This window comes from Cystoisospora suis (assembly GCF_002600585.1).
Source record: "Cystoisospora suis strain Wien I chromosome Unknown contig_1323, whole genome shotgun sequence".
NCBI lineage: Eukaryota > Apicomplexa > Conoidasida > Eucoccidiorida > Sarcocystidae > Cystoisospora > Cystoisospora suis.
Window position 1 is genome coordinate 1495 of NW_027154123.1, and position 12762 is coordinate 14256.

A 12762-nucleotide genomic window follows, 5' to 3' on the forward strand; every position below is an offset into this window, starting at 1 on the left:
TGGAGAGCGCCCCTTTTCCTTCCTTCAACCTTCGAAGGGCGTCAGCTTTATCGCTCCTCGCCCGACATTATTGAATGAGCTTCTGCAGTAACGCTGTGATACGCAGCCAAGAATACTGCCCACAGTGATAAGAGCTCTGTAGCGTGTAGTGGTGCTGAGACACCCGGTGCCGTGAGACGCTACGAGTACCGGGAAGGCGCTAAACCTGCTGGGGCAGGCGGAGAGTGTGCACTCTCCGCCTGCCCCAGCTCTTCTGCTAGTTGAAGATTACTGTTTCTTTGGAACAGTGCTAGCAGTTGCTGAACTCTGACAGATGAGCTGAGCCGGACACTCCCGTGGAAGCCCGTGACTGTCGGGAGCGTGCGCCGGGCTCCGAACGTCCCAACAGCACGAAGTATCGACCCCTTGCGTGCGTCTGCGTCTATCAAGTGAAGGCGCTTTGGGTAGTGTGACGCCGTGAGGGCGANNCCCGTTGTTGTGCAGCGGGCACCACAGGTACTGAAGCCGAAGTGGCCCCGTGTAAAATTAGCCCCCTGCAGCTAACGTGCTGCACGGCACATCACTGCAGACCTCCAAGATCCTCCACATAAACGCAGCACCCGGTCCGGCGCCCCCCCGAAAGCCGGACGTGCTCAAACACCGGCGACCGCTGCTGATATTAGCCTCGCGCGTCTGAGTGACCTTCCCTTGTCAGTGAACAGAGAGAAAGAGTATCTTTAACGGTAAGCGAGCACGCTCTGGGTCCTCCACGCTAACGTTGCAGTGTCTTAGCGCCGGAAGTAACTGCAGTCGTCCGGATACTTACCTGTAGCCAGGCGGCGGTTTGCCGCGCAGCTGCAACCCGCCTGTACCTCGCTTACTGAGAATGACGTGCAACAACGCGTACTAAAGGAATTTTGCTGACACTACGTAAGCTTTGAACAACAGAAGTTCCATCGCCACGGAATTATGCTATTCTTGGTCCCTTCTCATAGCCGCTGAGACACGAGTCCACCGGCCACCCCTGATCTGTAGAGAAACCAACAACCTGGATACTAGACCACTTTATGCCCACGACAACAGAAAAAAAGAAAACATCCAGATCAATGTCATTACAGTTCCTTGTGTTCCTCAGTCTCAACGGATTCCCGTTGCTGAAGATTCCCGTTCGAGCCACCCTTTGCTTTTGGCGAAAAGTTTCCTGTGCCGCATGCGGTCAGAGGGAATTTCCGGGAAAGCGCCGGATCCTGGCGACTGGCTTCCGCTGTTTCTCCTCTGAACTAGGTTTTAGGACCAGTGAGACGGCTAACGTGTGGAGTCCGCTTTTACTCTTCACTCCAGGCCCGACCACCCCAGCCCCGTGACTCCCGCGTTGTCCCGTTTCGCCACTTCCTTCAGTCTGGCCCCGGAGGGTTCTCGCTTTCTCGTCTTTACACTTCGTTACCCGGCATCTCTATCGCCTTGACTTGATCTGAATAGGTACAAGTTTCGTATCTGTATCTCTGGTGTGATCTTTTGAGGAGGGTCTTCAGCGCGCTTACTGCCGCCTCAGCACCTCACCTCAGTCGGGACCGCCAGGTCTTGTTCCTTTCTTCCCCGTTAAAGAATAGGCCACGTATTTGAAACTGGTTCTCTTGTTGCTTTCTCTATGATGGCGGCTGTTGTCTTTGGGTTTCCGGGTCGCGCTACATCTGTCACGAGCAATACGGCATTTAGATGCACCTTGGCCGCTTAAGGCCTTTTCGTTCATATCTGTCCCTCCGTGTCGACTCTGTCGGTATACTCGGCTATCCGTTCTTCCCTTCGCAGCTGTGTGCATTTTTCCTTTCGCTTTGCCTCTCCTTTTCAGTGACATTCTGTCTCAATGATGCGTAGTGACTCACCGTCCGGGTTTCAGGCCTATCTGTCTTCCGCAGACTGAGCAGTCGTTCGGGATTACCCGCTAGGTGTTATCTCTGTTTCACAAGTCTCTCCTTCCTCCCGACAGAGCTCTATTCAGCCTCTGTGTCGTAATGACCGTGCGCGATCACTGAGCAGGAGGTTGCTTCTTCGTGTCCGTGTCCGGATGGGCGCGCCGTGTGAAGCGGAGTCAGTCTTCTTCTCTTTCCTCCTCCTTTTGAGCTGAATTGCGATGAGCTCTTGATATTGTCGCGCTCTCCGGTGTGTAAGAAATCCCTTTCTCCCTATTGTGCCAAGGTTTTCTTTTCTTGGGGCGTCTCGTCACTTCTTGTTCCACTGATACCTCGGTCGTTTTCCGTCTCCGACACCGGGCGATGCCGCTCTTTTCTTTCGAAGTGGTTCAGAGAGAGTCACCTCGGTGTTTATTTTGAGTATCTTCTTGCTTATCTGCCACCCCATAATTCTAGTCAAAGTCTTCCGTTCTTCTGTCATATATTTGTCGGATACATAGTTTCTTTCGCTTGTCTGTACGGCGGGAGGGTTCGGGCTTGCGTGCCCTTGCCCAAGAAGTTTCAAGCACTGCTCGACTTCATCTTTGGCAGCTACTAGTCCTCGAATATCCGGGAAAGTGAGCTCTTTCTAGGGGGACATCACCGAGGGCGATTCGGTAAGCTCCGCGTTTTCTTCGTTTCTGGTGCTGTCTGTGTCAGAAACCAAGCACGAGAGTTTCTTTCTTCTTCCTTTCGCGGTCCCGTGTGGGTCTTCTCATCTCTCTCTCTACACCGCCATCGTATCTCGTCTTCTTGCCACTGACATTCTTATATATATGTAGATGTGCACGGTAACCGATTGCGTCTGTTTGTAGCAGAGGGTGGCCCCGGGGGTAGCGTACGTCTCACAAAACGCCTTGACAAACAGAGAGGCGTAGTGGGAGATTTGATAGGCAAAATCAGTCTCTTTCAGCTATATGTCTGGGGTTCCTTCTATTTTCCGAAAGTGCTGTAATCTGTGTTTGGGACCACTTCTACCCTTCAGCATTCGCTCTCATATCTGTCTAGAAAGTCTTTCCTGGCGTTGGTTCTTTCTTTATTTTCAGTTCTCTCGCGCGAAGGAATGCAAGGCTGTCAGTCGGTCTCTATGCGTTTTCTCTGCCAATATGCCAAAACCGTAGCCCTCATCCCTCTTCCACTTTTTAGTGTTTTTTTCCCCGCTTCTTCTTCTCTGTATCTCTCTCCGCTTCTTTTCACTTAGAGAAGTACGATGAAGGCGGGTTTCTTGACGTCTTCTTCGTCTCGACGATCAAAGCTTTCCGAAGATAAATCTCCTGCTCCACTTACTGAAGATGGCAAGGTGTGAAGCTCGGCACATCAGAGACGAGAAATTTTCGGATCAGTTCTTAGTTACCGTTCTTATTTCTCGTCTCTCTCTCCTTTCACCCTGCTGTTTCATTTTCTCTTACCGTTCTGCTGTTTTTCCCTAGACCCGGTCTTTATATTTGTGTAACGGACAGAGAGAAAAGCCTTTCTTTAGCTTATCTTTCTTGATTAAAAAGACACCGACAGACTCGTCAGATGTACATTTTTTCTCTTGATAGAAGTAGACATATTTCCTGTTTGTGAGGCTTCTTCGTCGGTTTTTTTTTTTGTGAGGGTCTCTCGCTGCGTCACTCGCTCTCTTTCATTAGCTAGTGATCTCTTTCATGAGACCGCGCCGTTTTCATCTCAAACTGAGACAGAATGTTTCTGCATTCTGTCTCACTTCTCGTCCAGGGTTTAGGGTTTGTAGCGGCTGTTTCTGCTTTCCCTGGTCACCGCGTCATTTGACATATTTTTATCAGATATATGTTTGTTAATGTGTCTGTATGTGCACCCTCGCCATCGATCCATACGTAGCAGTTCTTTTTTCGGTTTTCTCAGCTTCGAACGGGAAAGAAGTCTGTAGGGGAGTTTTTGCGTGCATGCAGCCCGAGCCTTTTGTTTTCTCTTATGCTTTTCTTATAGTGGACTTTTGACCACTTTTCTCTGGATCGGTTCCTCGGGCGAGGAAACTTCTGTGAGGTTTTTGAAGCTTCCCTAGTGGGCGACAAGGACAAGAAGTCTTACGCTCTGAAAATCTTCGACAGAGTAAGTAGATCTGTTTCTTCCTCTCTGCATTTGTTGTCGGAGAGGACATTGAAGAGGACACGGAGAGAAAGGATCTCTGGCGTTTGTTATCATTTGTGTTGTTTCGCTGGTCAGTGAAGAGGGGATGTTCGGGTCTGAATAGTCTGAGGCTAGTGACGTAGATACAAAGAGCAGTGTGTCTGAATGAGGTAGGGAGATATTCTCCAAGCTGGGTGTGTATCTGGATGGTATTTTCTAATGAGGTAGGCATATCTCTTTTTCTTTCTTCTTTGCTAAGCACGCACGTATGAAACAATTTCTCTGCTTACAGTAATGTATGTAGAATTGTGCGTGGTATATATCTATGTATCTATATATATGTACATCTACACAGCAGAATGGGGCGACCCCGCTCCTTGATAACATCGTGACCATCTGTCCAGCAATTTAGCATACTGTCAAGCACCTACGCGCGCCTGTACACATATGCCAAATATGTGTAGATAGATGCCTGGCGATGCATCGTAGGGGTATGGGCACGTACACTTCGCTCCAGTTCTCTCGTTTTTACGTCTAGACATATATGATATAGGCGAGCGTAGCTGACTCTTTCTCAATTTCCAAGATGTTGAGTTGTGAGGAGAGAAGGGGATACGCAGTGATGTGCATTGAGGGGAGGTGTTTTCTCTGTGTGTGTGTGTTTTTTTTGTACTTTTCTTTTTTCTAGAAGAAAGTCGTTCAGTTGAATAAAGTGAACGATGTGGTTATGGAGAGACACTGCATGCTGCGACTGAATGATCCTGGGCACCCCAATGTCATTCGATTGGTCTCGACCTTCAAGGATGAATTTCGTGTATGCATTGTATATGAACTTGCCGAGTAAGCTCCTCTTTTGTCTTCTTTCTTCTTTGCGTGGCCCCTCTCTCTATTCCGCTTAGAGAAGTGAGGTATTATCGTATCCCCTTACTTTTGCCTGTGTGAGATGGCGTCCTGCGCCCCTTTCCTTTGGACGCCAGTAGGGTCTTTCTTTGTGTTGTTTCTTCTCTCACCCTCTCCCTGTTCCTCGCAGTGGTCTCAAGTTCGTTCATAGATATTCAGAAGGCAGCAACAAGAGTTACTCTTCACTCTTTGTCTCTTTTTCTTCGATGCTTCCGTAGTGTTGTCTTCTCCGGGTCTGCTCGTCTTCTGCTCTGGTGTAAGAAACAGAAAGGCTAGATTGCTTGTTTTGACATATTTGTCTCTTTCTTCTCGTTTTCCTTCCGATAACTACTGCTCCTTCCGTAGCGTTTGTGCTGTGAAACAGAACGGTTCTATTGTTTCTGTGTGTGTCTCATCACTTCCAATTGTCTACACCGTTTGGAGATTTGGAAGCGTTACAACAGCATCCTTCGTAGTTGTTTTCTTTCTCTCTCCCTGTGCAGGTACCTATGCGTTCATGTACCTTGGAACTCTCTCCGTCTGTAAATTAGCCGGAACGAGTGTCTGGGGGGAGTGTACGTACGCCCGGTATACAGTAGGGTGCCATAGAAAATCTTTCATCTCCTTTTCTCCCAGTTTTGAAGCTGTCTTTTGGCTGTGGTTTTTCTTGTCCTCATAGAAATGGGGAGCTTTGGGAGCTTCTCAAACATGGAGGTATTCTAACTGAAAGTCTGGCTGCGCGATATATTCTTCAGCTTGTCGATGCTGTGGAGTACATACACTCCAAAGGCATCATTCATCGAGACATCAAAGTGAGCTTCTTCCAACATGTGTAGGTGCAGTTTCTTGCATATCTTCTTTTTGCTAGTAGGAGCTGAACCGCTTATATCACGGAGAAGTCAGGACAGAGACAGTACGTTCTGTTAGTCTTCCTCACTCCATCACCTCCGCCGTACTCTTCTTTTCTTGCCGAAGTTCCACATGTTTCCATTTGCTCTCTTCTTTACCCGCTCTCCTCTCGACAAGTGCTCTCGTTTTCTCGAAGAGATCTTTGACTCTGGTTGACGGATGTCTCTTGTTTGTGGAATCGTCCGCATGGCTTGACGCATAGATATACCTCCGGCTTTGCAGCAGTCTAGATTCGTTCAGGATTTGGTCTCAGTGAAGGGCTCTCAAGCAATCAACTATGTGTCGACTTACGTTTCCCTGTTAGTTGTGGGGCACGTAAGTGAATTGAGAAAGGTCTTTTGGTTTTTCTGGGGTGCCCGCGTCGTTGTTTTCTTTAGAGATATCTTTCTCTGGTGTTGATATGAACATACGTGTATCTGTGGGGTCTTGTCTGTCTTCTCCTTTATACCCGTGCCGCTTGTCTGCACACACAAACACACTTCTCCGTATTGATGTTTGTACCCGTGGAGGACGCCGCTCGCTTGAATGTTTGCGCTTTCGCCGTGACAACCTCCTCTTCTGTCGGTCTTTCGAAAAGCGACTACATACCATGGTAGAGAGATACTTGAGTATGCGAGCGTGTGTTTCTTCAAGGAGGAAGCTCGGAAGAGAGGGGACAAGGCTGGTAGAAGAAGAGCTCATTCTAAAACGATCCGTCTTCGCCAGACTTCTTTTTTCCTCTGAGGGAATGTTCATGGTGTTTCGCAGCGTTTCTGTCCGTTGTCGAGGGAAAGATGACAAGGCAGAGACTACGGTGATTTGTGGAGCCTGTTTCTTCTGGCGTTCTGCGTTTTCCTTAAAGGCAGAGAATATAACTGTAATGAGAGACGGAAATCTCAAGCTCATTGACTTCGGGACTGCCGTTGATCTTGAACACCCTGAGATTCAGCCTGCGTTTCTCGGATCTGTCTCCCCTCTGTCGATGCACGAAGAGATCAGAAGTCGGCCTGAAGGAACGTCAGTCTTTGTATTCCTTCCTGACGTACAATTTCTCTGCACGAAAAGAACAACAGATATCAGATCATCCCACGGAACGCCAGTGTATAGCTATCCTCTCATCTCGGCACCGGTGTGCGTGGGTATACACACACATACACGGGGACAGGCATACAGATCTTTGCGACGGGCGGCAAGTGTAGCATTGATAAGATATAGGTAAGTAGGCCTCTGTCCTCTTTATGCATGTAGCTCACTGTAGCCCGTGAGTCGCATTCGGTATGTGTGAGGGTAATGTAGAGGGGGGAGAGGAGATTAGCAGGAGGGTGTCAAGCTATTGTATTCACTAGTTTTGAGCCTGTCAAAGTCATCGCTCCCACCTAGCCATCAAGCTTTACATAGAGGTCCCTCAACAGGTCACTTCTAGAAGACTTACGGACCCGTCGAACAATGATTATGGAAGGGTAAGTAAGAGTACGATGCAGCCGCCGCTGAGGAAATCTCTTGTTAAATCCTGAAACCTCATAGTAAGGAGAAAGGTGCTAACCCAGCCCATTAGAACTTCTGCAACTACGAGGTGAAAAGCTGACTATTAGTTCTTCTCCATCATTTTGCCTGCCATCTCTGTCTGTCTCTCTCTCTGTCGGGTGTGGCTCTTTTCGTAGGCTACCTCAGAGCCGTCCCCGGCCACCCCCTCGTCGCGTCTCTTTCGCTCATCATGTGGGTACTCCGCAGTTCATGCCTCCTGAAGCTATCGAGAATCGAGATAGCGGGAAGCTACGGGACTACTGGAGCCTGGGCTGCACAATCTATCAAATTTTGACAGGTATGAGAAACCGCGAGTTGACTGGCAGCACGGGGGGGAGGTGCGGTTTTCGTGCAGTAGCCATAGAAATAAAGACAAATTCAGAAGGAGCAAGAGCGATCAGAAGTAACGAGATTGTTGTAGATGAGATGAGAACGAAAAGCGTAAATGCTTTGTGAAGAAGAGGACGGTATGGTATTCTCGTTGAAAGGAGGAAGAGGACGGGAATGATAAGAAGAAAACGCCATCGAAAAGAAGGAAAAACACTACCTTGAAGAGAGTTATAGGGATACAGATGACTGTGGCCGTTCTCATCCGGTCTCTTCTTTTTCTTTCTCTGTGTGCGGAGACGTTTCTTGGTTTTTTATACTGTGTCGTTCAGGCAGACGAAAGAAGCGTTCTTTTTTCGTTTTGTAGAACTTGGTCAGGAGTCTCTTCTCCCCGTCCTATGCCGTCCCCTCGGTCCATGCACACGGACGTAATATATAGAGTAGTCTGGCTTTGTGTGTACATCTAGTTAATTCTGTGTTTCCTGAAGCGCTGGTGAAAAGGAAGACGTGCACGAGATGGAAGGTAAAAGAAGATACGGCAGATTCCAGGACGTCGGGAATTCTGTTTGGTCAGTTCGTGTAGACCTCAAGGCTTGCATCCGTTGTCCCCGTTTTTCACCGTCCCTCCACGCAAGAAAAAAAAACTTCTAGGACAACTTCTTTCGTCTGGCTTTGAATGGATGGAGCAGACGGGATAGCAAAGAGACCGAGAGGTAGACAGAGGGCAACATGTTCTGTTTGTTTGCTTTCTTCGCGCATCCCATTCTTCCTTTGTTTCTCTTCCCATTCTAGGTCTTTCTCCCGAGAAGACCATGGAAGACGAGCATCCTCACATGAGGAGCCCTGTATTAGGATGACGAAGTGTTGGGTTGATAGCTGACGAGCACTTTCGAAAACACAGAACTTGTGAAGGGTGTTCATGGCCATAGGGCCTTTTGCTACCTCATAAAGGATAAAAAAGCACAACTGCGCCGGCGTAAATGAACTTCTCTCCCAGGAGACCCGAGATTCGAGATCTCACTTCTCACGTCTCTGATCTATGATCCACTTGTGGGAGTGGTGTTTCTGTTTTTGCTTTTAGGCAATCCGCCTTTTGATGCTTCTACAAACTACTTTGTTTTCCTTAAGGTAAGAACACACGTTGGCTTCGTTCTCTCTTTTCTTTCTCATCCCTCTTTTCCTAGTCATTCTTTTCACACAGAGCTTGCTCTGTTTGACTGGGTACGCCACCTGAGGTACTGAGGAAATGGCTGAAACGAAACGAAAACACAAGAAGGCTAGGATCAGTCTCGTGCATGTGTATTTCTCGTTTAGTCTTGGTTGGATACAGGAGGTGCACCACATCGTATATCAGAGATGTTTGGTTGCTCAGAGATACAGGACTCAGGTGTGGCAGGTATCTCATTCAATGCGTCCATTCGTTCGCGATTGTTCTTTCCGTAAGGAAAACCCTGACGTAGAATCACCGGGAGAGGGGTGTGCGCAAAATCAAGGCCGACGGGGAATGTTAGGAGAGTGGCTGGTCGGTTTATGATGCTTAATGGCATATACAGAAAACTTCAGTTCGTTCACTTGGTAGACGTTCACTTTAAGAAGACCAGAAGTCCCTGTTTCCGCTCTTCTATTTTTGTAGGTGAAATTTTCCTCACTTTCAGAAACTTTGTGCGTCGGACGAAAAGAAAGAAAGGGGTGGTGAATTGTCTCGGTCTTTTCAGTACCAGCGTGATGTGAAAGATTGTGTCATGTCCTTGTTACTTAGAGATATAACAGTTTCTTAGCGTCTCGTTTTCTTCTTGTCACGTCCTGCTCGGGTCTACTTCGCTTTTTTCTCTCTGTGGCTAGCTCCTTTCTTTGTCCCGCTGGGACCGTAAGCCGCTAGTGCGTGGAATGAGTTTCTCACGAAACTTTTTTTTCTGCCAGGCAGACTTTTCGGAACCTAGTGCCCGCTCATCTCCGATGCATTTCTTTCGCGTCTCCTCGCTTTTCCTCTTCAAGGCTTTTCTCTCCGTCTCTTTCTGCCCAAGCGGCGAGCGTCCTTGTTCTCTATCCACCTTCGTTGTCTTTCACTCTCTGTGCTTATCCTGTAGGTCCAGGCGCATGACCTGCACTTTCCTCCTCATTTTCCTCACGGTGCGAAAGATCTTGTCGAGAGGCTCTTATGCCCGGACGCGAGGGAGAGATTAGGAGCTAAGAACGGCATTGAGGAGATTAACAGTCATTACTATCTGCAGGAGATGAGGCGTCGCTATGGCGGAGACCGTCTAAGTAAGCCAGCACCTGTCCCGTCTTTACAAGACCTCTGCGCTCGCAGGTTGTTCTTCACTTACTACCAGAGTGTCTTGGACTTTGAAACGCAAAAGAATAAGGAAGAAGCCGAGAGAAGGGGAGGAATAGAAGAAGAAGCAGATGAAGATGCTCACGATTGGAGTTTGTCTCATGATCCAGCCATTTCGAAAGCGAAAGACGAAGCGCAAACGAAGAAGGCTGACAAAGGGGCCGACAGAAAATCTTTTGATCCAGCGGCGAAGGCTGAACGTGCCGTGGACGGACTAGTCAAGAACGTCGGCAACGCTGAAAAGAAGGGTGACACAGCAGAGGAACCGGGGAACAGGTGTGAAGAAGTTGTTGGAGAGGGAAGTAAAAGAGAGAAGGAAAGCTTCGAAAAAGGAAAGGAGAAGGATAAGAAGACACAAGTGGAAGACGCGAGATGGGAGGCTTTACTGGACCGTGTGTTACCGAAGACATGGAGAGAAAAAGAAGAGAACTCGAATGATCCTTCCGTTCGCTTGGTCATCGACAGGCTAGATGATGCATCTGTACACTTCAGAAAGACACTACAGTGGCAGGACGCATTAGCTAATAAATGGCTCAAGAGACATGACACCATTGATGAAGAAGAAGAGACAGAGGAAGAAGGCGTGGGAGAGGACGATAAAGAAGATGTATCTTCTCAGGAAGATGAGAAAAGACAGACTGATGGTGTCGAAGATGAAGATAAGAGTAAGGACATCTCCGCCCTAACACATTCGAAGAGGGACATCGGTGATCATGAACGGTGCTGTTCTTCATCAAGGAACTGAAAATATTACGGGAGGGGTAGAGCCGTAGGCACTGCTAGGGGAGGTAACAAAATAGATCTGGTAAGTCCGAGGGAGTGGATCGATTTTGCAGAAGCACCTTGAAGAGAAGGGGAGAAGAGATATTAGCGAAGACGGAGAAGAAGAAAAACAGAAACGGATCGAGCGGAAGACAGAACGGGGAGGGGAGAGAAGGGAGAGAGGTTTCTTTCTCAGGAACTCATGAGTGTCGTGATTTGTAATGCTTGCATGAGTTTGACGGCATGATTTTACCATTCCTCAGGTATCTCCGAACAGGAGAGGGGTGTTCGGTCTTGAACAAGGTTCCGACTGCGTATACTGTTTCTGTTGGCTGTCTTACGCTAGCTACCATGACCTATCGTGGGTGTACACTACACGCCTTCATCATCCGTAGTGAGGAAGGGAGAAGATCTGCGCTCTCTCTCGTGGTCTTTTCGGCATCTCTGATTATCCTGGTTGCCCTGGTCAATCAGGAGGGTGGTGAGTGCGTGAGGGGATTTGGATCGAAGAGCAAAGTGTATTGGAGAGGGCGTGAACTCGTGTAGCTTGACATTGATTAAACTGATGACTTTGGGTTCATGTACAGTTCAGTTACATCAGAGCATGCTTTCCTCGATAGACGCAGTAGAGGGCTCGAGCAATGACAGCGTTTCAAGTCTTCTTCTCCAGTTCATTTAGCTGGAGTGCCTCCATACAGAGGGCTTCAACTCTGAACAACGTGTCCAGTGTGTTCGCCACCCTCTTCGTCAGTTGTTCGAAGGGTCTTTTTGTTGTCCCGATTTTCTCACCGATGTTTGCATCTTTTCTTTCCTGCTGTTTACTGCCTCCACGACTACCTCCTCAGGCAGGTGTAGGCAGGGTGTGCCGGTCATTTCCACGCAGCGTTCTCGAGTGCCAAGGTAGGCACGTATCTTTTCAAGGGACGTTCCGTGGTACCGTAGAAAACGATCAGTCTCTAAAGAGTACTTCTTTTCTGTATGTCTTGATGCTGCACGCAGAGCCTCGTGTGGATCTCTTACGATGATTGGGCCATAGGGTAAGAGCAGCTAGCTTCTTCTTCGTAGGCCTCGGATACTTTCTAAAGGCAGACACTGTCATGTGTCCACTGTATGTCTCAGTGGTTCCGATACTTCTAGAGGTCGTAGGAGTTGCTAGATGCTTTCCGAAGGGTTTCTCTGCGGTGATATGGGCAGTGCCTGCATCAGTCTATCTGGCGCCGTCTCCTCAAGGTTTTCCTCGTCTTTTCGTCTTTTTTGCCCAGTAGAATCATCTTCAGCGAAATCGCCCAGCTGAAGAGAGAGTTTCGACTACCCACCTACAAAGATTCTAGTACGGGATGTGCTGCTTGCTGACTGTGCTTTCCTTTCTAGGAGCACCCTCATTTGTCTGAAGTTTTTTTTTAAAAAAAAAAAAAANNAAAAAAAAAAAAAAAAAACGATGAAGGACGGTGTCCAACCTACTTTTTAGGACAGACTCGAAATCTTTCGCACTAGGAATAAAATATGGTCGCCTGCTGGGAAAGAGAACTCGTGAACGCGGCCTAGCGACGGCGGATGAGGGTACAGACATGAGGGGTCTATCGGTATCACCTGTCAACCGAAAGCTTCGCAGGTTCAGTTGGCATACCAGTGCACGGCTGAGGATCGAGCACTGCGTGGCTCTGTCCCGGTTGTTTGGACTGGGGTTACCTAACGTTTTTTTTTCATAGGCGTATTGGTGTGAGAAACGTGTTTCTGTCACGACGCGGTAGGAATGGTATTCATCTAGCGCGCGGATACCCAGGCCCTCTACCTCGGTATGTTCCCTCCTCCCTGTGGCCAAGCTCGTGTTGAAGAAGACAGACGTGAACGGCTGCTGTGGAAATCGGCTGCTTCTTTGCAGAACGCCACTCTACATAAGCAGTCGATGTCAGCCGTTACTACCTGCCTCCCGGGAGTTGGCGAGATTACTGGGAGAATTGGATTGGAATGAAGTGGGTTTAGCTTTCCACTTTTTCTTGGAAAAAACACCCAAGAATGTGGGCAGAC

General features: G+C 48.3%; 1 protein-coding gene across 1 annotated transcript; it reads left to right on the plus strand.

Annotated features, from left to right (window-relative positions):
• Nucleotides 1-1208: 1208 nt before the first annotated feature.
• Nucleotides 1209-12714, plus strand: CSUI_003077 (agc kinase). The gene is made up of 11 exons (XM_068063275.1): nt 1209-2545; nt 2975-3228; nt 3879-4001; nt 4708-4859; nt 5578-5710; nt 6649-6803; nt 7448-7608; nt 8719-8765; nt 9725-11634; nt 11734-11771; nt 12000-12714. Exons 2-9 carry the CDS (start codon nt 3139-3141, stop codon nt 10715-10717), a joined length of 1854 nt encoding a protein of 617 aa, XP_067924749.1. The 5' UTR covers nt 1209-2545; nt 2975-3138; the 3' UTR covers nt 10718-11634; nt 11734-11771; nt 12000-12714.
• Nucleotides 12715-12762: the final 48 nt, after the last annotated feature.